This window comes from Solanum lycopersicum, chromosome 4 (genome assembly GCF_036512215.1).
Source record: "Solanum lycopersicum chromosome 4, SLM_r2.1".
NCBI classification, from domain to species: Eukaryota; Viridiplantae; Streptophyta; class Magnoliopsida; order Solanales; family Solanaceae; genus Solanum; species Solanum lycopersicum.
In genome coordinates this window covers 918,590-943,880 of record NC_090803.1, presented here as the reverse complement: position 1 = coordinate 943,880, position 25,291 = coordinate 918,590, and the positions used below count along the sequence as shown (strand labels likewise).

The following is a 25,291-nucleotide window of genomic DNA, read 5'->3' as shown; positions in this document are numbered from 1 at the left end:
GTTGTATGACTTCAATCTGAAATCACTCTCATTCTTCCAATATTCACCTCATGGAATGATGGCAAAATACAAAGGCCACTAGCCATTCAATACCATGGTTCTTTAACAAGCTTAGAGTTGAAAACTTGAACAACAACACTCCCTATGACAAAATTAAAATACAGAATGGACTGTTACAACAAATATATTATGGATGTTAGTAAAACTCGTGCAGCAACACGCTAACAAATCAAAAGGGTAAAAGCAAGATTCAGACTTCGTTGTTCTGTACATATGAGCTCAATACAATACAATCATCTGAGAAAGACCTTTTCTTGCAGAAACTCACCAGACATTTTATCTTTTTGTGTTCTCATTCTGGGGCAAAAGCACAGTAACATGACTTCTCCTGATGAGTTGAAGAGACAAGGTTGAATAATTCCTCGACAAGCTATTCATTTGGATTGGTTTCAGAAAACACAGGATCAGGCTGTACATTTTCTGAATCATTATCAGGGAAAACCTCAGATTGCAGAGAAGGAACAATGTTATTTACATGCAACCAAGTCAATTCCCATAAGCTATCTCCACCGAGGGCGCTTCTCTTAACAAGTACCCCCTTAGACTTCATTACAGTCAAGGTGTTCTTCAGAAGTTCGAGGACTAATTCCTGAAGCTTTTCACTTTTTTTACCTCTAACTTTCACCTTCATACATTTTTCCATCCTGTTGAGGACACCCAGCCACAGTTTACAGAATGTGGTCAATTGAGATAGCTCATGCAGCAACTGGTGAAAAACTTTCGCGAGGAGCTTTAAGGCAAGAACAAGTGTCTCTTCCATGTTCCGGTAGTCTTTTTGTGATGCAAGCTCAATCAAGTCATCCAACATTGTGAAAATGACCATATCAAAGAACTGTAACCATACACTATTAGGAAGGTAAATTTCATGATCTCCTTTAAGGCACATTTGCAGGGATAAAAGAGCATGATTCCTAACTTCTCTCTGATCCAAGCTAACTTTCCTCAGTCCCTGTACAAGCCTTAACCACATGTCTCCGATATCTTGGGACAACTTCACAGCTTCAGTCTCTGCCAGAGCTTCCCTAGTATCTTTGGACCAGCATGCTAAACTAGCAACTGAACCTGCCATAAGATCCACTGCACGAGCAGGTCTATCCGCAGGTCCAACACGAGACTCTGCAAAATTTCTAGCTGCATCGATGCAAAGAACATAATTAGCTGGGGACAAATGGGCTCCATCAGACATAATGAAAACCAGGGCATTGAATCCTGCTTCAGAAGCTTCTGGATGTCTTGCTGTGATAGAAAGTAAAAGAGTAATTGTTCGCCATCCCATTTGAGAACGAATGTGTGTGGCATTTGCTTTAACAAGCCGACTGACTTCCTGTGTAATCTGCTCACAGTATGCATCAGCAACCCGGGCATCAAGCTTGAGAACAAGTTGTAGTGATCTCAAAAGTTCATCAGCTAAGTTCTCTTTATAGGGAAGCAACCTCAGGCAGATGCGAAGGAGTCCAAATATAGCTTTCTCAATCAAAGCACAAGGCATTACTGTTGAGTGGACAATACTAGCAATATGCTCATAAACTCCCTGCCAAAGAAGTCTAATTCTATCTCTGTTGTTCAAGGTGATTGCAATCAGCAGTTCCAAGCAGAATACTGCAGTGTCTTCATCTTCAGGAGAACTACTACCCTTCTGAGGTCTTCCTGCAGCCCATATGAGAGCCCGTGCCAACTGTAGCAAGGAATCAGCTAGAAGAAACTTACTTTCTGTAAAGATGCTATCAATGCGACACTTCTGAATTGTCTGCAGTGTGCGTTGGTGAGCAGCAAGTTGTTGCTCAGTAGGTTGAGACCTTGGCTCTTCAGTATCTAAAGATAGGAGCTGACTAAATCGCCCCATAAGTCCAGAAGATCTTCTAGGAGTACCTATGGATTGCAAATGTGCAGAAGATAATGAATTAGGCAAGGACTTTCCATGTCCAGTATCAGAAGGTGCCTCTGAGTCATCAGCTGCATCACTTGCCACACGAGCAGGAAGAAGGCCAAGCTTGTGCAATCTCAAGATGCAATCCAAGATATTTCTCCAACCAGTACGGATAAAATCACCGTATTCGTTTGCAATAGTGAAAACTGTAACAGTTGACATCCTTGCTTTTGCATCGTCGCCAAAGGCTAAAACAGGTTCCTCCACCAATGAAGGATTCAAGAGAGTTGTGAACTTACATAGAGACACTACCAGATCATCCAGAACATCTTCAAGATGATGGCAAGCTGAAATCTTGGCAACAGCTAAGAAACCATCAATACAAGCTTTGTAGACATCCTCATGTTCAGCGTGATCAAATACCACAGAGATAGCAGCAATAGTTGGACCAGACATGGTGGCAAACATATCATGATCAAGGTAGGCTCTCGAATCACACACAATATATGGAGGTGTTTTCTTGGATTTGTGCATCAAATCAATCCAGCGGCTTGGGTTCATTTCAGCAAAACCAGCACTTTGCTCTGGTGTTGTGCGGATCTCATTGTTGCAGATAGAATGATACAATTCGGATAGATATTCACGAGGGAGATCATTACCTCCGTTAATGTTCCGATTATTTCGAATGAAATCTTCCTCCGTCATCTTCTTCTTTACCTGAATATTATGTTGGTCAGTATTGAGCATTATTAGTGAATATGACAACAGCAAAGCAGCATCTTTATTAGCTAGAATCTGTGGAGATTGCTCATAATATCTCTCTGAAAACGCCTCAAGTACCCTAGCAATTTTTTGAGATTCCCCAGGCAATCGAAAAGTTTCCAAAAACAGCCGCAATGCAATATCCAGGTTCATGTCTTCAAAATCAAATGTTCCAGCAAATTCATGAAGAACCTGAATGCAAAATTCATCATGATTTCCCAGAAAGTCCCCCACAAGATTCTTATCTAGCCCAGCTGTATACCTGAAAAAGCAAGCCACACTCTGGGGATCAAGTTTTTCTGGCAACAGATATGTTCCTTGGAGAAATTCCAGCCCTTTCTTAGGGTCCCTATTAAAATGATCAGCTCCAATCATTAACCTTCTCTTTATGTGCTTCCGCCTACGTACAAACGGTACCCAATGATCAGGATCACTATAGCTCTCACACTCAACCATCCAGAATGGAGCATAGTCCTCAAGATTTATCAGATTTTGCTGTGACCTACATCCATTGCTTATCCTCTCAGCCATTCCCTGAATTACAGCAATCAGACCGTCCAAAGCAAGAATGTTCATGGCAGACAATGGAGAGTTTACTGGGAATGCACTCTTTGACAATAAATTCGCAAGTTCTTCAAAAACATTGGTGCAGGTGATATCACAATCTAAATTTGCATACATCTCTACCATGAAGGATTTCTGCCTACAAAAATCAACAAGAGCCTCCATGGCCACTTCCTGCTGCTGGTATGATGCCCCATAACGACTTTGTGCAAGTCTCAAGACAACACAGGACAAGAAGGCCTCAAGTTGTAGCTTTAGTTCAGTACGCAAATGCTGATACAGATTTAGAACAATGCTGCAGACAGTTGAAAGTATCACTGGACTCGTTGACAAGCCAAATATCATCAGATTTTGGAATAATTCATCCTGAACCAAACTCAACAATCTAGGGTGACTGTGTATAGCAGGCCCACCCAACTCAATGACTGAGTTGATCAAACAAAGGGCGAACAGTGGAACATCTTCATCAAATGCTGTGGTATTTGATCTGGGACCCATCCCTATATGTTCGACAACATTTAACAAAGAACACAAGAAGTGAAATATCTCAACCATGCATGGAACACCATATGGTTCAGTCATTAGATGTAAATCATTAGGAACACTATCCTTCCCATTATCATTCATGACCATGCCTTCATCTATAACACTGTTAAGAAGACCTGTGGAAGCAGAAGAAGTAAAAGTTCCAGAAAGTGGTTGGCTATCATATTCAGAAGTACCAGTACCATTCTCTGGCTTGTTGAAACTGTACTCATTGTCAACGTCCAAAACCTACACTAGAAGAAATTAACATATAATGCTCCAAATATATTCATATAGAAGAAAAAGCAAAAACAGAAAATGATTTTTGAAACATTTTTATTCACTTCTAAAATTTCTCTTTGGTGCTAATTAGCAGCGGAGCCAGGAATTTCACTAAGAGGATCCAAATTAATAAAGAAGTAAATACACAAAGAAACTAAGAGGATTTATATATAAATGATAATTTTGACCTAGTAGATATCGTGTAATTTTCCAGCGAAGGGGGTCAAAATTTTAGTTTTTATGGATACATACTATATGTTGGCCCACTTAGTTTCTAGATGTGTCTACTTTTTTTTTATGTGACACCCCTTAGTAAAAATTTTGGTTCTGCCACCGGTCGGAATGAACCCCTTATGCTCCCCCAAGTTCCAGCTCTGGTGCTATTATACCAAGACTACCTTGTTAGAGCATAATTTTGTCCCACTCCTCCCCCCACCCAAACCAAGGGAAAGAAAAAGAAAAAACAGGTATTTTAGATGCACATGCAAAAGAAAAGAAAAACTACTCATTAGCTTATAACAGTCTTGCTACTTCGTTTTGAATTGTAAGATCCACCTTATCAGACCACTTAACCCAATCTTTTCAACACAAAAAACTATTCTTTTATCAAATGATACCCACAAGGAAAAACTGGATCATGAGAAGTATTACAAAACCATTTATACAGCCATTCTTATTGATTTGCACTCTAAGAGAGGACTGCAGATAATTCTGGAAGAATAATACTTCGAAACCAGGACATACTGCAGGAAGGATAAATCGAGATACATAAAAGAACAAAGATGCATGAATACCTTGTTTTTGGTGGAACTGCCTCGTCTAACTATAGATTGTTGCATGTCGTCAACCTCTGGAAGGTGGGAAAAAATACATCTCACAAGTTCATGCATGGTGTGACGTGCTGTCTGCTGTAAGAGCTCACTCTTGCTTCCAGCTTGATGAACTACTCTAAAGCATGTGTTGACTATGGTGCAAACATGCTGATTACTCAACGTAACTGACGCTTTACTTCTCATGCACGTCAAAAGTACTTGAAGTATCTTCATCAACACAACCTCTTCTGATGCAGGATCAGTTACCTCGAATCTGCAACTGGTCACAGCATCCACTACAGAGTGCATTGCATTTTCAACATTGACAGTATTATGATCAAGAAAATCAAGAGTCAAAATCTTGAAAACAGAAGACAGTGCAACACCAGTGATTGGTGCCCCAGTTTCATCAGATCGAATAACATCCAGAAATGGCTGGAGATATAAAGCTGGATTTATGGTTTGCCACTGATGCTGCCATGAAAATATTTGTTTACGTAATGTCTTCAGAGACTGTATAAGCGAGTGCTCTAGTTGATCATCCCCAGATACATAACGACCACCCCATCTCACATTTCTTCTCATAACAGCTAACACGGCACTTACTTCCGAGTTAACCATACAAGCTATAGCAGTTTTATTTGAAGATGTGGTCTCGCAATCTTCTGGCTCCTCTTCAATTGCTTTGATACTAGATTGTATCCTTAAACGCCCCATCACGGAGAATGTGTAACTTGAATGACCTCTGAATACGTAATCAAGAAAAAGCTCGCAGGAAGAATGCTGAAGCAAGTCAAAGCATACCCCTCACTGTCTACAAAAGACACCATTAGAATTGGCCATATAACAATTTCAGGAAAGCAACTTCTCAAAAACAATGATAAGAAAGCGAAACATCCTCGGAATAGTGGTTAGATATTGAAGCCATATAATGGTATTGCTTCTTATCCCAGTAAACAAGCAATTTTTTATAACCATGTGTCCAGGCCAACTTGCATGCCCCTCCACTAATTACACGGGTTACCTGCGACCTCCCACCACACAAGTTCCGAGTAACTCTCAAAAGCACAACAGCATCATACCCAGTATATTCCCACAAGTGGGGTCTAGGGAGTTGAGCTGTACACATGCCTTATACCTTTGTGGGGTAGAGAGGTTTCAGATAAACCCTGGACTCAACAAAATAGTTTTCCATCGGTTTGAAAGAATTGCAAGAGTAAAAAGCTACTATGAAATATTTGGGTTTTCTTTTCAAAAAATATTTTGATATATAGAGTCCACTCATTTCACATTGGAGCTTTGTCTAACAACAAAGGCATAAATGTCTCCAAAGTATAACGAACGACAAAATTGAGCAATTCTTGATAGTACAAAGGGGTATATGTTTGTAATTATTTTGCTTTTATGGGGCATTTGCTTATTTTACCCCAAAATTATTATTGTCCTCAATTCAATGCATGTTGTTCCATTGGGAATTTATTTAGCACCGAGCGAACCAAGGGATGAAGGGTCACCCATTAGTTGAGGCATAAGACCTTTAGTAGGAATCTGTTAGACCCGCAATCTACTTGATCTAACTACGTGCAGACATGCCAAGGACTTGGGCATTGGTCTTGGCATGGATGATGGCAAAACAGTGCAACACAAGTTCAAGGTGCTTGGGTGTTGGCAAGGCAGCTTGAACGTGCATGGCTTACGTGCGGGCTAAGGACGTTGGCAAGACAGCATGTTGACTTGATGAAGCAAGGCTGTGAAGACTTGGCAAGGTCAAAGACAAAGGCAGTTCACCTGAAATTGCTGAAATAAAACTAAGTGTGGAAGACAGCTAAAATATTCTAAGTGTTGGAAGCTGGCAGGATTATTCTAAGTGTTGGAATGAAGCCTGAAATATTCTAAGTGTTAGAATATTAGTATTTCGTGTAGATAAGAATGTAATTTGAATAAGATTCTATCTGTTGGAAATATAGCTGTTGGAAAGTTAGTTTTGAACCCTGGGCTGACATGTGTCGGACAGGTGTCATGTGTAACCGCCGCATGTAACCGCTTGTAACTGTCATTGTGCAGAATTTTGATTTAAGGCGGAAATTCGTCTAAGGTAGGGGACATAGAGTTTTCTAGCCTTAGACTGATTTGTGAAGCCTTCCTTTGTATTAATTATCGATTAATAAAGGTTGGGACTTGGTCTTGTAAACGCTGCCTGTTTATTGTTTGACATTGCTGTTTAAGTATTTCTATACTTAGTCAATTCTGTGGGTGTAAGTAGGCTGAAGTATTACAGACGCTGTAAGACTGCCTAGAGTGGTGTGCGAGAAAAATAAATCGACCCTCTTTCAGAATCTCTTTGTCCCAGAACTACGTACCACCACAAAATGAAAAAGGATCTCTCATCAATTGAGGTCGACTCCTCAGTCTCTTTTACATACATTATCTTAGTGGCTCCACATTTTCTTAGATCAACCTTTATACTTTGGCAAAGAGCCCTTTTGATGGGGATTATACATCAAACTCCATGTAGTAGCTCCCATGATTATATGTAGGTTAGTAGTATCTGTTATTTCGGTACACCATTGTTATCAGTTTTCAAGTTATTTACTTGGTTATTGCATCAGGCTTACGTCACTTTTCATGTCACTTCAATTTATTATGCTTAGTTGTTATTTTAGCATGCATGCCTTGCATACTCAAGTACATTCTAAGTAGCGACTACATACTTCCTGCCTATATTGTTTGATGATATAGATTCGGACGTTCAACACTCAAGTCGAGGTTAGTATGACTTCATATCAAACTTAGCAGTGCTTTTGGTGAGTTCTCATTTTTCAAGGACATCTTTTACATTTCATTCAGTATTATTGTCCTCAGTAAAATGCATGTTGTTCCATTGGGAGTTTATTTAGCACCGAGTGAACCTAGGGATGAAAGCTCACCCATTAGTTGAGGCATAAGACCTTTAGAATTAAAAAAACTCTCTCGTCAATTGAGGCCGAGTCCTTAGTCTTTTACAGACATTAGCTTAGTGACATTAGCTTAGTGGATCCACATTAGCTCAAATCAGCCTTTATACTCTAGCAAAGAATATTAGGCCCTTTCGATGGGGATTATTCATCAAAGTCTATGTAGGAGCTCCCATTATTATATGTCGGTTAGTATCTCCTACAATTCGGTCTTTAGGTTATTACAGGATCAACTGATCAAGTATTCAATTATTTCAGTACACCATTATTATCAGTTTTCAAGCTATTTACTTGGTTATTGCATTAGCTTATGTCACTTCAATCATGCTTAGTTGTTATTTAGCATGCATACCTCGCATGCTTAGTACATTCTAGATACTGACTGCATACTTCCTGCCTATATTGTTTGATAATACAGATTTGGACATTCAACACTCAAGCCGTGGTTAGTATGACTCCATATCAGCTTAGTAGTGCTTTTGGTGAGTCCTCATTTTTCAAGGACATCATTTACATTTCATTCAGTATTATGCTTTTATTTTCAACAATTACGAGTTGGTTACAAAGTGCATCAACAATTGAGCGTTGGAGACTAAGTGTGTCAACAATTGAAGTTTGGTGATAAGTGCATAAAAATTTTGGTGACTAGTGCATTCAACAATTGAAAATATAACTTTGAATAATGGGAGAATGTTGGAAGACTAATTCAAAGTAGGAATAAAAAACCAAAATTGTTTACCATTTGATATCAGATAGTTCATTTTATTAATATCTAAATATATATGAATATGTTTTCACTTTCTAGTCAAAATAGGTTCTACACTATTATAAACATGAATTATATTGTACTGCACATTAAATTTACTTGAAAAAAAGTCATTTTCATCTGAAAAAATAGAAAAACAGATCACATCAAACCTTAAAATCTGAATAATTAAATAAATTTGACTGCTTGAAAGTTCTGATAGTATGTTACTATTATAATAAACATCATTAGCCAAATAATGCCAAAATAATTAGCTCAAATAGGAAAAAATGGAGTTTTTCATTTAATTTAATAAACTTAGTGGACAAACAAATCACTACTTACCAGACAAAAATTAATTCTCAAAATTAGTGAATTTTATAAGCAATATTTTAACTCGACTAATTAGCAGTTTGAATTATTAGAAAGATCACAATACATTACGTAGCTATAGAAGCAAAAAATAACCAGATTACGATATATGAATACTCGAAACGGAGAGAACAAAAACTAAACCTCCAAAAATTCATAGTTTTTACGAAATGTGAAGCAAAATTAAATACATAAGAGGAGTTAGGGTTTTTATCTGAAAAAGAGCAGAAAATGTAGAACAGAAATGGCGGAACTTACGGCTGGATTACGTCGGAGGAAGGAAAGGAGATCCCGAGGAGTTCGCCGGAGAATGATGGACTTATTTGAAATCAATTGTAAAATGTAGGGCCTTGAAAGTGAATTTTATAAAGTTTAGTAGCCCTTTATGTCCAATCAAGTTTAGTCTGTCACTGTAACCTCAACTGGTTTTACGATTTATTTAATTTTTAAAAATAATACCTTAACTAAGAGTATATTTATTAATATTAAAAACATGATTATTCTCTTTTTCATTTTATTTTCACATTGAAGTTCCGATTAAGGTTGTGGAAAATATTTTTCAGACACATTTTAAATTTAAATTGTATATCGAGTTCATTTTGAAATATCGCTTCTAACAAGATCTTTTTCATAGTTGATACTCAAATTTGAGATCATAAAGGTGAAACAGTCTTACAATAGCACTATAATTAGTGTTGGTAATTTATATGTACATTATTAATAATAGTTTTTAAATATGTAATTATATGTTGATTTTCACTGAAAAATAGAGTTTATTTTCAAAATTACTCAATTAAAATTTTTATATAAAAGCCAAAATGGAGGGAATAGGTCGGAGATGGGTTAAACAAGTGAATTTTTAACGATACTGAATATTTAAAATTGAAGGTGGATAAATTTGATTATTAGTTTGATATATATTTTTTTGTCAGAATTAAGAATAAATTAATATAAGTAAATTCGAGAGATATATTCGAATAAATTTTTTTAAAAAAGACGCATATTTAAACCGTACGTATAATGAGATACAATGGCAATCCCATTAAGATATATTTCAAGAATTTCTACATAAAATTATTTATTTAAGTATATTATTTTATTTTCCAAACCATTCAGATAAAAAAAAATTATTTTTTCCAGAAAAATCAAATCGATTGTTGTCAACACTATCTGTATACATAATTCATTTGCTTTAGTGCGTAATTCAATTATTTTAATATAACTTTCCTTAAAACAGAATTTATTATAATATATAAAATTAAACACAGTGATCATATTGTGAAATTAATTAATTGTAGAAGCGTTTTAATAAATAAGAAGCATTGAAAGAGTTTTTAAATATGACGATAATTAAGTGTGTAACTAACATTTATGTTCTTCGATTTTGATATGAACAAGTAAACACTTAAATCTGTATACAACTTAATAAGTAAACGCATACATCTATACATAAAAATTTATTATGTCATGTAGAATGATATGTGTATATATCTACTTGTTCGACTTTATATAAATTTTTAACATGTGCACTTATTCGAGCATCCAGAATTGAAAAGCACATACATATATATCAGGTGAAATCAATTCTAAAAGCACGATCATCTTTAACTATATATATACATATTAGCCTACTTGAAGGACTGGAACTTTTCGCCGTGTTATAAGAGACTCATTCATCTGGCTAATTTGGAGCGACAGCTGCTCAATTTTCTGCGACAATGATAATTTCTTATAATTAGAAAATTTAATATGTATATATATAAAAAGATTAACTTAGTTCTAATTGACAACTAAATATTCTAGCTTTAGAATGTACATTTAGATACACCAACTCATTCCATTATGGCGTGATACATAACTTTAAAATAGTTCATTTTATAAGTTAGAATATTTAATTGACACAGAAAAAGTAAATCTAAACATTTGATGTATATTTAGTTTATCAAAATATTTTTAAATTTCTGTAGAGGATATGTTAATTGTACGATAAATCATTACATAAGGAAAAATCTGATTTTCTATTATATATATGTTATCCTACCCTCGATTTATACGAAAAAAATAAACTAAATACTCCAAATTCCTAAGATAACTTTATACATGTTAGGTCTCAGAAGATCACATATTCATAACACATACCTAGAAATATTTATCCTACATATATAATATAATTTTTTTTTTGATATAATGTAATTTTATTTATTTTTTTTTATAGATTTTTAGTGAACATTAATTTTTACAGTACGGCAAAAATAATTTTTAGTGGCATTATATATCGACATTAATAAAAAGTGTAAAAAGTTTTATTGGCATAAGTTGAGTGTCATTAGAACAGATCAATATCGCTTAAGGTTTAGGATAATATACAGAGAGTGTTAATTACCGTTAAAAATACATATATAACGACAATTAAAAATTAATTGGCGCTGCTGATCTTTTTTCTTAATGTAGTACAAGTGAACAACTTCATACTTCTCTAGATTCGCCTCTAACTACAGTTTCAGAATAAGTTACTTTATAATTTTATTCTTATCAATTATGAGATAGAAACTCATTATAAAATTAATCTTGAGATTATTTATGTGTTGTGTCTCCTGCCAAACAAGTTTTAAAAGAACAAGAAATGGTAAAAATGAAAGAAGTAAATAAATACCTGGTCTTTTTCTTGGACAAGTAGCATAAGTTTGTTAGAAGTATTATCAATTTGTCTTTGCCTCCTCCATTTTTTCTTTATCATCCAATAAAACAATGGAACCAAAAGAAATGTCAATATTCTACTTGTATTATAAGTGAATTTTCCAATTCCAACTTTAGAAGAAGCATAATTTCTCATCTTTGAAGCCATTTGAACAATCCAACAACTCAATTCTCTTACACTCTTTTTCAACCACTTATTTCCATATTCACCCTTCTCATCATCATCATTACTATCATTATTATCAATAGTAATATCCTCAATCAAGGGCAAAATGGTCATTTCATCAGAAGCTATTTGAGTATTATTGTTATTATTATTATTGGTTGTAGTTGAAGATGAAGGATATGGGATTTGTTGCCATTCAGAAAAATCCTCATTTGACATATTTTTTTTATTTGTGGGAAAATTGGAATGAGTAATGAAATTGTGGAAGTTTAAGATATATTATAGGAGGGGTATTTTTGTCTTTATTTGCTTCATTTAGAAAAAAAAATATCTAGTGTTGAATATTGGTTCAATATTATGGATATTTTGCTAGAAGTATCTTTATGGACTTGGCAACTTGCTTCATGTCTTGACAAGAGATGACATTTGTTTTCCTTTTGTTTGCTTTTGAGATTCGAGCGGAGCTAGAATTTTAATTATTGATTTGATTCGATAATTCCTCCACCCTAAGTTGATAATATTGAAAAGACAATTAAAATGTAAAGTCTATCAAGTCATTGATAAAATTAAAAGATGAACCTAATTGTTGTGAAAAATTTGAAAGGACATTTATATGCTCCGTCCGTTTTATATTAAAATTGACCGATCTATTAATATTGTTTTTATTATCATGTGATATAATAGAGAAGTGTTTAATGCCTCTCTTAGTTTCACTCGTCTCTCTTCTTTCCCATCCCTCTCTCTCCTTCTCTTTTCATGATAAAACCGATGAATATAAGTGAAATTAAAGCGATAAAGTTTATTATATTTTTTGAATTGTATTCGTCGATACAGTCTAAATGCAAACAAATTAGTGAATTGGCTTTATTTTTGGGGAACATCCAATACAAATCTCATAACTTCTTCAACATATGAAAAAAATCACGTAAGTTCAAATTACTTAAAAAAAATATAAGTATTTTTCAAAACATCTGTGAAGAGTATTTTTAAAAATCTATCAAGACGACATAAAATGCAAGATGAGAAGGGAAAATAAATATACATATTAGATGTTAGATATAATAGACGGTTTTAGAATTTAAATGTGACTACAAGTGAATATGCAATAATATCAACATTCAAAGTTAACTCATTTCTATTGAGTTCATGTAGACTACTCGTTTGTTCCAATGTAAATCAGACTATAGGGGCGCTAGCGCTTGACTAATAAGATATCAAAGGGGCCTGACAAAACGTAATAAGCTGATACTCTAAGCTCATGTTGCTTCTTTAAGATCCATATAGGTTATATCATGCGATGTTCGAGCTAGTTTCAGATTCATCGCCATCAGTAGCTTCAGATTTGTCGACATCTCCAGCTTCATATTGGTAGCCATCGGTAGTGCCTTGGCTAGCATTTTGTTCCTGGGAACAGAGAAGAGAGTGGAGTACTAGTTAATACGGAAATAGAGCGCTGGAGTTAATTAGTTATACAGCTAACGGCACAAAACAAACCTTAGAATTGAACGTCTGTTGTATCCATTTATTCAGATCATCTACTTTCATCTCAACGTCATTGTTCATCCATTTGAGTTGGGGTGTACTAACAAATATTCCCTGTCGGACAAACGTCTCCATTTCAGGGCAACTATTAATCCATACTACTCTGAGAAATGGAAATTCAAGAGCATGCTTTGCGAGAAAGAAATGTCTCAGCTTAGGCAGCTTGCAAAGCACAAGCTCTTCCAATAGGGGAAATAAAGGCTCATTAGTCATGATTTCTTCGCCTTGACGATGTTCCTCTTCTGTGATCACTTCTTCTATTGATTGGCAGGCTTCTATAGTTAATACTTGAAGATTCAGAAGACCTCTGGCTACTGATGGAGACGTCAAGTTTCTCAATTTTCCACAATTCTCAATGTACACCGTTTCAACTTTGCTAAAGTAGGCAGTTGAGAGTTGGTGAGAGCATAGGGCAGTTATGCTGTTAACCCCAACGACTACTAGATCCACCAGACTGGGACAAGAAACCTGCAAACGTCGACTCCATTTAGTTTAATTATTGGGTAGAAAAGCAGTAACTTTGGAAGCTGAAAGAGCAGCAATGTAGAATTCAGTATGAAAATGAAAGATCAGGTAGCGGAAATGGAGAATCTGGTAAGGAAATTGCAAAGATATATACGACACATGGGTCTAACTCAACCCCAAAAGCTAACTCAAGAGGGGAGAATTACCCAAGTCCATATTAGTAATTAGTTATACAGCTAGCAGCACAAGACAAACCTTAGAATTGAACATCGCTTTATTGAGATCGTCTACTTTCACCTCATCATCATTGTTCACACTTTCGAGACTCGGTGTACTCACAGATCCCTGTTGGACAAATGTCTTTATTTCAGGGCAGTGATGAATCCACAATTCCCTGAGAGATTGAAATTCAAGAGCATGTTTCGTCCGAAAGAAATGCTCCAGCTTTGGCAGATTGTCAAGGTTCAGATGTTCCAACAGAGGGAATAAGGGCTCACTAGTCATGATTTCTTCTCCTTGTAGTTCCTCTTCTGTGATCACTTCTTTTATCGACTCACAATTTTCTATCTTTAGTTTCCGGAGATTCAGAAGACCTCTGGCCACTGATGGAGACATCAAGTTTCTCAGTTTTCCACAACTATCTACTTTCAGTTTTACAAGTTTGCCGAAGTAGGCAGTTGGAAGTAGGTGAGAGCATAGAGAACTTATGTTGTTAGCTCTAATGAGTTGAAGCTTTTCCAGGTTGGGACAAGAAACCTGCAAAAGAATGAGTTAATATCGTGTGGATCAATGACTCGCATATCAAAGAAACTAGCTTTATTGATTAAAAAAAATAAATTAGATCCTGCACTAGAGCAGTAGAAGCAGACCTTTTCATCAAAAAGAGGATTTGAGCCAAGGATGAAGTTGTTGGCTGTAGGCCAGAAATTTTTGAACTCAGGTAAGTCCATGAAGTTCATGTTTCGTAACCGAGGGAACTCTATGCCATCAACAGTGTCATTGCAAAAGTGAGAGAAGCCTTTGAGAGATACAAGGTTCAAATCATATAAGTTAGGGAACTTGATTACTTCATGTGTTCTCCGAGAGATCTCGCCTTCTTCATCATCAAGGCACGCTACTGTTGAACTTTCTCCAGCCAAGGACACAAAAAAAACATATTGTAGACTACGACACTTTCTAACCTCCAGTTTTTCGAGTTTGGGAAATGAAACATTATTCTGACATTGGATATGTGTCAATGAATCAAAAGATTTCAGGCAGAGATATTTCACATTCTGAAATTCATCCAGCTGCAACTCGGCCAGCACGTTCTTGGTTCCCTCTCCGGTTGAATGTACAAGTTCGCTCTTGCTCAACAGGTGGCGGATCCAATCACCTAATGGGGCAGTCTCGGTGACCTCTAAAGAAATATTCTTGTCGTAATCATCCATGCTTGGAGTCGCTCTGTAAGCTTTACCCACTGTAATTGCAAACTGTGTCAACTTGGAGGTAAGGCCCATGTTACTGTAGATCACATCTCCGGAACATTCACTTAATGTCAGTGCAGTCAATCTCGATAAGGATTCTAGTTCCTTCAAGGTGGAGTAACTACAATTTCTTACATTCATTATATGTAGTTCCTCCAATCGAACTAGTCTTGATAAGACCCCTGGTGAAATCATTTCCAGTGGTTTTTTCTCATTCCGCAACTCTAACATGATTAGATTAGTCAATTTACCTATCTCCTTGGGCAGCTCCTCTAACTGAGAATCTCTTATGCTAAGAATCTCTAAAGTGACAAGTTGACCAATAATGGATATGTCCTCCAACCTTAAATTACTCAGACACAACGTCCTCAGATTCGACAACCTCTGAATGGATACTGGAAAAGGCCAAACGGAGTACTCATATCCACTCAGGCTTAAGACATTGAGTTTACTCATCCCATCAAAAAAATCGTCTTGTAATTTGATTGGCTCTTTAAAATAGAGTTTCAACATTAGAAGCTTCAAATTTGGGCCAATTATTGGGCTAGGATGCTCATCAAATTTATTTGCAACAATTGAGACGTGACTATATTGCTCGTAAGAATCTTTTCTTGGGAACTCTTCTGAGTTCACATCATGACTTACCATAAATATATGCTTTCCCTCAGACGCAATATATATAGCCACATCACGAACTACATCATGCATTTTGACAGAATTTCTGTTTGAACCTTGGGATAACAAGAAACGATCTTTCAGTGTTTCTAACAGATGACACACTCTATTTCTTGCTCCTTCTATATTTTTAATTTCCAAAAAGATGCCAAGCCCCATTCCATATCTAAGTAATTCTTCAGTCGAAATATCACTATCTTCCTCAAACAAAGAACAAAGCAAAAAGATGTACCTGGCTTCATCACTTTCCAAGTGATCATAGCTTAGCCTCAGAGGTCTATACACCTTTGTGTGCACATCAGGGATATTTCTTGTTTCTGCATTGCGTAATTGTTTGAGGGCATCCTCCCACGAAGGCTTAGTTTTAAGCTTTAGTGCTCCTGCAACTGTAACAATTGCAAGCGGCAACCCCTTGCATTCTTTTGCAACATCTTTTGCTATGTCAAGTAGAGAAGGATCGACAACTGAGTTACCGGCTTTCTGCCTGAAAAGGTTCCATGCTTCCTCCTCAGATAAGGTTCCAACTTCCATGATCTTCTGAGCTTCCATTGATTCACAAACATGTCGGAAACGCGTTGTGAATGTCACTTTGCACCGATGTTTGTGGTTTCTACCAGTAGGAATTCCAAGTTTCTCTAGATCATGAAGAGCCTCCCAGACATCATCAAAGATTATAAGGATATTGTCCTGTCCTTTTAACCTTAAACGCAGTCGATCTCCACGACTCCATAAATTATCCCCTTCCAATGTTAGACCGACTCCTTCTGCAATCTCACCCTGAATTCTTTTAAAGTCCGGTTGCTGACCAACTGTTACCATGACAACATCATCAAACAACTTTTCTAGTTTTGCCCTTTGTCTGATTTTCTCAGCCAATGTTGTCTTCCCAACACCACCCATACCACATATCCCAATCATGGTGACAGCATCATCTCTCAAAGCTGCGATGACCTCATCCTCTTTCACTTTTCTGGAGTCAAACGCCTCACCACTGTTACTAACCATGGCTTCAGCTTCAACATGTGGTACAGGATAGCTGAAAACATCATACTTGTTGGCTTCATTTCTAAGTTCAATCGCCTTCAGTGTAATTTTCTTAGCTCTCCTGCTCAACAAGTAACGTGACTTCAAGTTTGGACAGCAACCATAGAAGCAGCCACTTTTAACCCCATTTCTACCTCGTCGCGTTACAATTGCCGCATCTGCAGTAGTAGTATCAACACTAGTTAACCAATCCTCAACAGTGTGTGAAATGACTTGTAAGTTTTTCCTGGCAGCCTCCGCTCTTTCCTGCACGCCACTCCTGAGATTCTCCAGCTTCTGAGATTCTTCATCCAGAGATGTCATGTTTCTCTTGTAGTAATAGAAATATCCAATCCCTCGCGCAACTGGCTGGATCAAGCTATCAGTGAGTTTTTCGACAAAAATAGCTAAGAATTCCATTTGTGTAATAAAAGCAACCAAAAAGTTGTTTGTTTTTTTCCCCCCAGTTTTGCTTCAATTTAATGAAAAAAAAAGATTAAAACACAGGAAAGTGGGAAGAGCTAATATTTCCAGGACTTTTAGTGATAAGAATTACATGGCTCTCACTTTTAGGCCCTTTAAATATCATACATAGACTTTTCTTCCTTTCTCTTTAAGCAGTTGGAAAATTATTTGGACATTAGTCACAAACTTCCAATTCAATTCCACAATTAAAGACAACAACATGGGCCACCATTTCTGTTTTTCCCTGGATTTTCTTCTTTCTCTTTGAGCAGAGACATACTCCCTCCGTTTCAATTTGCTTGTCCTTTTTTGACTTGACACAAAGTTTAACAAGGTAAAACTTTTGAATTTTGTGCTCTTAAACACATCAGGTGAAAAATTGAGATTAAAAAGTTTTAGAAAAAAAGAGAGGCGTTTGTTTTGAAACAGACTAAAAATGAAAATAGGACAAATAAATCGGAACAAATGGAGTAGCAAATATCCAAGAAAAAGAGGAAAGAAACGTTTGGCGGTTAACTTTGACCTTGCAATATTTGTTTGTTCAGTCAAAGTCTTGGAAAGTTCTTTTGATAAATGGTGATGCAATAGTTGTGTGCAAGCAGACGCAAACATCACGATTATAAGAAATATGTAAATGACAACACAATTGCATAATGTGAAAGAAAGAATAAACTTGGAGGTAGTGGTTGACAACACAAGACTTGGAGCTTTGAAATGTTAGCTTGGTTTGATTGGGCAATAAACAAAGAGTATGAATTAATCACTAGAAGCTATGCAAATCTAGTCTTATTTGGCAACTTTTGACTATAAAAATCAAAGATGAATTTAACTACTATTCTTTTCTCTGTTATTGCAACATTTTACACCTAGTATGTTTTTATCTCAATATTAAAGAGCTTATGGATCCATTTTTTGAGCCAAAATACAATGTAACATTCCCATCACAAGCAGTAAGATAGTTATATATTGGCTTCGATTAAATATGGATAAAAAGCATCACCAGAAAAGTATTTTTTTTAAATCTTTCAAAACGACACAGAATGCAAGATTACATGAGAAAATAAAGCAACATATTAGCTGTTAAATATAAATGAAAGAAGAATGAACAACATATAGTCGGATTCAAAATTTAAAGTTTATAGAATCCTACAGTGATATCAAAAATAATACTTGTGTTCACAGTCAAGGAATTACTAGATATTACTAATAAAGTTACAGGTATACATCTCTGCTTCCATAACGAGCATATATAGGTCTTCGAGCTTCACTTGTCACACTTAAACTATTCCATCGAGAACTTATTACCTTCATAGCTTTGGATTCATCGACAACATGCTAGCTTCTGCCTTCACTGGACTGAAGATTCAGATTCACTGCCATCACTTACATCTTGTTCAGATTTACAGCCATCACTTAAATCTTCTTCAGATTCATTACCGTCAGTAACGTCTTTTTCATATTCACAGTCATCACTTACATCTTCTTCCTGAGAGTAGAGATTGGAAAAGAACATAGATGAAAGTACAATATATAAAAGTACAATATATACTTGAACAAACATAAATTATAAGTATCTCAATATTACTATTGCAACTATGAAATGGAGTACTAGTTAAGACGTAAAGAGAGCACTAGAGTTAATTAATTTATACAGCTCGCAGCACAAGACAAACCTTAGAATTGAACATCTGTTGTATCCATGTATTCAGATCATCTACTTTCACCTCATCATCATAGTTCACACTTTCGAGACTCGGTGTGCTCACAGAACCGAGGCCAAACGTCTTCATTGAAGGGCAGCTATAAATAAACACTTTCCTGAGAAATGGAAATTCAAGAGCATGCTTCGTCTGAAAGAAATGCCCCAGCTTTGGCAGATCGTAAAGATCCAGCTGTTCTAACCGGGGAAATAAGGGCCCATTAGTCATATTTTCTCCTTGTTCCTCTTCTGTGATGACTTCTTCCATTGATTGACAGTCTTGTATCTTTAGTATTCGGAGATTCAAAACACCTCTAGCCAGTAATGGAGACATCAAGTTTCTCAATTTTCCACAAGTCGATACATCCAAACTTTCAAGTTTGCTAAAGTAGGCAGTTGGAAGTTGGTGAGAGCATAGAGCAGTTATGTTGTGAGCCATCCAGATACATAGCTCTTCCAGACTGGGACAAGTAACCTACAAACGTTGATGACATGAGGATCGTCCAAATCCATATAAGCCGACCACCATTCCATCCCCAATCAATATGGGATTCTACCCCACTCTAACACCTACCTTCACGCACTGGCCCAACTGTAGCATGGACCTGACTACGATAACATGTAATAGACAAGGTATGGAAAATGACTTGATATTTCATTCCAAAATGTACATTGGTGCTAGCTAAGGAAAGAAATAAAAGATATCCCTACAAATCCTCTATCTATATTGTCTACGTTCATTCTGCAACACTTACCAAGCACTCAAACATCAGACTCTATGCATATCTTTTCTCCAACTTTTAACAAACTATTCCCCTTGTAGTTTCACAGAAATAAGACTTTGTGCATAAATTTTCTCCAACTTCTAACAAAGTATTTTCCTTCCAGTTTCACACAAATGACTACTGATGGTATTTTAGAATAATGTCATACTACAACTAAATGGCACAATTAAGAATACTTAAAGCATGTTCATCTGTTGATCTCAATCAAAAGCGAACACGTACGAAGAAAACAGTAATTGATAAGTTGAGAAGCCAAAAGTGCTTATTTTAGCTAGTTGAGGTGTTTAGCCAAGATTTTAGAAAAAAGGTATTAGTGCATGACAAAAATATATATCGTAATTAGTTATACAGCTAGAGGCACAAGACAAACCTTAAAATTGAACATCACTTTATTGAGATCAACTACTTTCACCTCATCATCATTGTTCAAACTTCCGAGACTCGGTGTACTCACAGATCCCTGTTGGACAAACGTCTTTATATCAGGGCATTCATGAATCGACACTTCTCTGAGAAATGGAAATTCAAGAGCGTGCATAGCGAGAAAGAAATGCCCCAGCTTTGGCAGGCTTTGAAGCCTCAACTCTTCCAACAGGGGAAATAAGGGCTCATTTGTCATAATTTCTTCTCCTTGTTCCTCTTTTGTGATCACTTCTTCCATCAACTCGCAATATCCTATATGTAGAATTTGGAGATTCAAAACACCCCTGGCCACTGATGAAGACATCAAGTTTCTCAAATTTCCACAAAACGATACATGCAACGCTTCAAGTTTGCTAAAGTAGCCTGTTGGAAGTTGATGAGAGCATAGAGCAGTTATACTATGAGCACAAAAGAGTTGTAGCTTTTCCAGTCTGGGACACGAAACCTGCGAATGTTGAGGCCTTGTGTTTTATATAAGGGATGGAAAATCAATATAGCTTAAAGTACAAATCCAAAATTGAACCATATTCTCATCTTACATCATAGTAACAACAAGTAAAAACTAAAAAAAGTTGCTTTAAGTGACAAACAGAAATAACTATTACTATTTACTAGTTAAAGCGGAAAGAAAGCAGTAATTAGTTAAACAACTAGAGGCACAAGACAAACCTTAGAATTGAACATCGCTTTATTGAGATCAACCACTTTCACCTCATCATCATTGTTTACACTTTCGAGACTCGGTGTACTCACATATATTCCCTGTTGGACAAACGCCTTCATTTCAGAGCAGTTATGAATGCACACATCCCTGAGAAATGGAAATTCAAGACCACGCTTCGCTAGAAAGAAGTGCCCCAGCTTTGGCAGATTGTAAAGGTTCAGCTGTTCCAACAGGGGGAATAAAGGCTCATTACTCATGATTTCTTCTCCTTGTTGTTCCTCTTCTGTGATCACTTCTTCCATTGACTCACAATTTTCTATCTTTAGTTTCCGGAGATTCAGGAGACCTCTGGCCACTGATGGAGACATCAAGTTTGTCAATTTTCCGCAACCATCTACTTCGAATTTTACAAGTTTACTGAAGTAGGTAGTTGGAAGTTGGTGAGACCAGAGAGCAGTTATGCTGTCAGCCCTATCGATATACAGATCTTCCAGGTTGGGACAAGAAACCTGCAAATATACAATTTATAAATATCTATTTGATTATGAACTTGATTTTGTGTAAGTAAATATCTCTAATGCTCAAGTAAAAGGTAGCTTTTAATTCATAAAAGTTTTTCTTTTTTTCATGATAGGTCACATGTAGAGCATTAGAAGGGAACCTTTTCATCAAAAAGAGGATTTGAGTCAGTGATAGAGTTGTTGGCTGTATGCCAGAAATTTTGGAACTCTGGTAAGCTACTGAAGTGCATTTTCCGCAACCGAGGGAACTCAATGCCCTCAACAGTGTCATTGCAAAAGTGAGTGAGGCATTCCAGAGATTGAAGGTTCAAATCATATAAATTGGGGAACTTGATTACTTCACGTGTCCTCCGAGAGATCTCCTCTTCCTCATCATCAGGGCAGGCTACTTTCAAACTCCCTCCAGCCAAGGACACACAAAAAACATACTGTAGACAACGACACTTTCTTACCTCCAGTCTTTCAAGTTTGGGGAATGAAATATTATTTTGACAGTGGATATGTACTAATGAATCAAAGTGTTTCAGGCCGAGATATTTCACATTCTGAAATTCATCCAGCTGCAACTCAGCCAACACGTTCTTGGAGCCCTCTCCGGTTGAATCTACATGTTCGCTCGTCCTCAACATGTGGCGGATCCAATCACCCAATGGGGCAGTCTCAGTGACCTTTAAAGCAATATTCTTGTCGTAATTGTCCATGCTTGAAGTCGCTTTGTAAGCTCTACCCACTGTAAGAGCTCTACCCACTGTAAGAGTGTACCGTATCAACTTGGAGGAAAGACCCAAGTTACTGTAGATCACATCCCCGGAACATTCACTTAATGTCAGTGAAGTCAATCTCGATAACGATTCCAGCTCCCTTAAGTTGGAGTAACTACAATGTTCTACTCCCACCACATGTAGTTCTTCCAATCGAACTAATCTTGATAAGACCCCTGGTGAAATCATTTCAAGTGGTTTTTCCTCATTCCGCAACTCCAACATAATTAGATTGGTCAGTTTTCCTATCTCCACGGGAAACTCCCCCAACTTAGAATCTTTTATGCTGAGAATTTCTAAAGTGACAAGTTCCCCAATAATGGATATATCATCCAACCTTAAATTACTCAGACACAACGTCCTCAGATTTGACAACCTCTGAATGGATGCTGGAAAAGGTAGACTGGTGTAACAATAACTGTATGTCCTACAGCTTAAGACATCGAGTTTACTCATTCCATCAAAAAAATCATCCTGTAATTTGATTGGTTCTTCTTCAAAACAAAGTTTCAACATTAGAAGCTTCAGTTTTGGGCAAAATATTGGACTAGGATGCTCATCAAATTTATTTGCAACAATTGACATGTGGCTATATTGCTCGTAAGAGTCTTTTCTTGGGAACAATTCTGAGTTCATATCATGACTTACCATAAATATGTCCTTTCCCTCAGATGCAATATATATAGCCACATCACGGACCACATCATGCATCTTGACACAATTTTTTTCTGAACCTTGGGATAACAAGAAACAATCTTTCAATATTTCCAACAGATAACACACCTTATTTCTTGCATGTTCCAAATTTTTGATTCCTGGAAAGATGTGAAGCCCCATTCCATATCTAAGTAATTCTTCAGGACAGATATTACTATCTTCCTCAAACAAGGAACAAAGCAAAAAGAGGTACTTAGCTTCATTAATTCCCAAGTATTCATAGCTTAGCCTCAGAGGTTTATACACCTCTGTGTGCACTTCAGGGATATTTATTGTTTCTGCACCGCGTAATTCTTCAAGGGCATAGTCCCACGAACGCTTGGTTTTATGCTTTTTTAGTGCTCCTGCAACTGTAATGATTGCAAGTGGCAGCCCCTTGCATTCTTTGGCAACATCTTTTGCTATATCAAGTAGAGAAGGATCGTCGACTGAATTACCGACTTTCTGTCTGAAAAGGATCCATGCTTCCTCTTCAGATAAAGTTCCAACTTCCATGATCTTCTGAGCTCCCATTGCTTCACAAACATGTCGGAAACGCGTTGTGAATGTCACTTTGCACCGATGTTTGTGGTTGCTACCACTAGGAATTCCAAGTTTCTCTAGTTCAAGAGCCTTCCAAACATCATCCAAGATTATAAGGATGCGACTGTTCTGATCCATTAACCTTGTACGCAGCAGATCTCCACGACTCCACAAATCATCCCCTTCTAATGTCAGCCCAACTCCTCCTGCAATCTCATCCTGAATTCTTTTAAAGTCTATTTGTTGACTGACAATTACCATGACAACATCTTTAAACAACCTTTCTTTTTTCGCCATTTGTCTGATTTTCTCAGTCAGTGTTGTCTTACCAACTCCACCCATACCACATATCCCAATAATAGCAACCTCGTCATCTCTCAAAGCTGCCATGACCTCATCCTCCTTCAATTTTCTGGACTCAAACTCCTCAACATTGTTACTACACATAGCCTCAGGTTCACTTTCGACTGGATGATCAAATGACAAAACATCAGGCTTATTGCTTTCATTTTGAAGTTCAATCAACTCCAGTGTAATTTTCTTAGCTCTCCTACTCATCGAGTAACGTGACTTCAAATTCGGGCACACACCATAGAAGCAACCCCTTTCAACCTCAGCTACACCTCGCATCACGCCTTCCACATCTGCAGTAGTTGTATCAACACTAGTTAACCAAACCTTGCCATTAGGTGAAATGTCTTGTAAGTTTCTCCTGGCATCTTCCGCTTTTCGCTGCATTGTCATTCTGATATTCTTCAGCTTCTCACATTCTTTATCCATACATCTCATGTTTCTCTTGTAGTAGTAGAAATAACCAATCTGCCGCGCAACTGGCTGGATCAAGCAATCAGTTAGTTTTTCCACAAAAATAGATAAGAATTCCATAGCTATTGACTAAATTTACAAGGAAGCAAAGGCAGGATCAGATGAAAATCACAAGTTCTTCTTCAATTCAATGAAAAAAAAGGATGTTTAACAGAGGAAAAAGTTCATTGCAGGGCTCTTAGTTGCAACTCAAATATCATACACAGGTGAAAATTTGAAACTAAAAGGTTGTTAATAAACACACAATGTGATAGAAATGATGATAAACAATGATGTGAAATAAAATACAATAATGTTCCATTATTACTCTCACCCACCTTACCTAACATGGGGCTGTCACATCTTAATTGTTTTGAAAATGATAAAAATAGTCGAACTCTTCAAAAATTTCATTGGGTGTGTGTCAGACCAGTCAAAAGTAGTGCATTTCTAATGGATCTGATAAAGGTGCCACAACATTTCTGGAAAGTTCGAGCAACTTAGATAATAACTACTCTAGAAAATACCTCATGAAACTTAGTCGAGTTACGTGCAAGTAGACACAAACACCACGATTATAAGAAATATATAATTGACAACACAATTGCATAATATGAAGAGAGAGAAAAAAACTAGGAGGTAGTTGTTAAATTTGTACTATTACTCAGAAAATGAAATGTTTTGTCAATTCTTAACTTGCTTTGTCTATCTGATAATTGAACAACTCCATAATTACTCTCACCCACCCACCCAAACTTTGATAATTCTCTCAAAAGTATTTCAACATATATTTAAATGCATGTATACAATCTATTTTATAAAGTAAGAAAAATACTTCTATTATTGAAAAAGATGTTAGCAAAATAATATCTTAGCACTTAAGTAAAGCAAATAGTCAACCTTTTCATGTATAGTCTAAATGACTTACTTTTCTTCTCTTTTAGAACTAGGTG

The 25,291-nt window shown here is 36.6% G+C and overlaps 2 protein-coding genes and 1 long non-coding RNA gene across 4 annotated transcripts; all 3 read right to left on the bottom strand.

Annotated features, from left to right (window-relative positions):
* Nucleotides 1-56: 56 nt before the first annotated feature.
* Nucleotides 57-9,341, bottom strand: LOC101249543 (ARF guanine-nucleotide exchange factor GNOM-like). Of its 2 annotated transcripts, none has more exons than XM_010321149.4 (3): nucleotides 9,202-9,341; nucleotides 4,855-5,686; nucleotides 57-4,027 (listed from the first exon to the last, which is right to left on the bottom strand). In XM_010321149.4, the coding sequence occupies exons 2-3, from the start codon at nucleotides 5,587-5,589 to the stop codon at nucleotides 431-433; spliced, it is 4,332 nt and encodes a 1,443-aa protein (XP_010319451.1). In that variant the 5' UTR covers nucleotides 5,590-5,686; nucleotides 9,202-9,341; the 3' UTR covers nucleotides 57-430. The 2 variants fall into 2 exon arrangements, with proteins under 2 accessions (XP_010319451.1, XP_004237047.1); XM_004236999.5 differs by having other exon boundaries at nucleotides 4,855-5,682.
* Nucleotides 9,342-10,325: 984 nt separating this feature from the next.
* On the bottom strand, nucleotides 10,326-12,225 carry LOC101249814 (uncharacterized). Its single transcript, XR_011220503.1, has 2 exons — nucleotides 11,597-12,225; nucleotides 10,326-10,653 (listed from the first exon to the last, which is right to left on the bottom strand). It is a non-coding gene; the product is annotated as an uncharacterized lncRNA (long non-coding RNA).
* A 601-nt stretch (nucleotides 12,226-12,826) lies between these two features.
* LOC101267108 (uncharacterized) lies at nucleotides 12,827-25,024 on the bottom strand. Its single transcript, XM_004237169.5, has 9 exons — nucleotides 21,675-25,024; nucleotides 21,019-21,522; nucleotides 20,297-20,794; nucleotides 19,116-19,616; nucleotides 18,792-18,928; nucleotides 14,683-17,449; nucleotides 14,069-14,569; nucleotides 13,301-13,816; nucleotides 12,827-13,210 (listed from the first exon to the last, which is right to left on the bottom strand). Exons 1-9 carry the CDS (start codon nucleotides 24,417-24,419, stop codon nucleotides 13,097-13,099), a joined length of 8,283 nt encoding a protein of 2,760 aa, XP_004237217.2. The 5' UTR covers nucleotides 24,420-25,024; the 3' UTR covers nucleotides 12,827-13,096.
* Nucleotides 25,025-25,291: the final 267 nt, after the last annotated feature.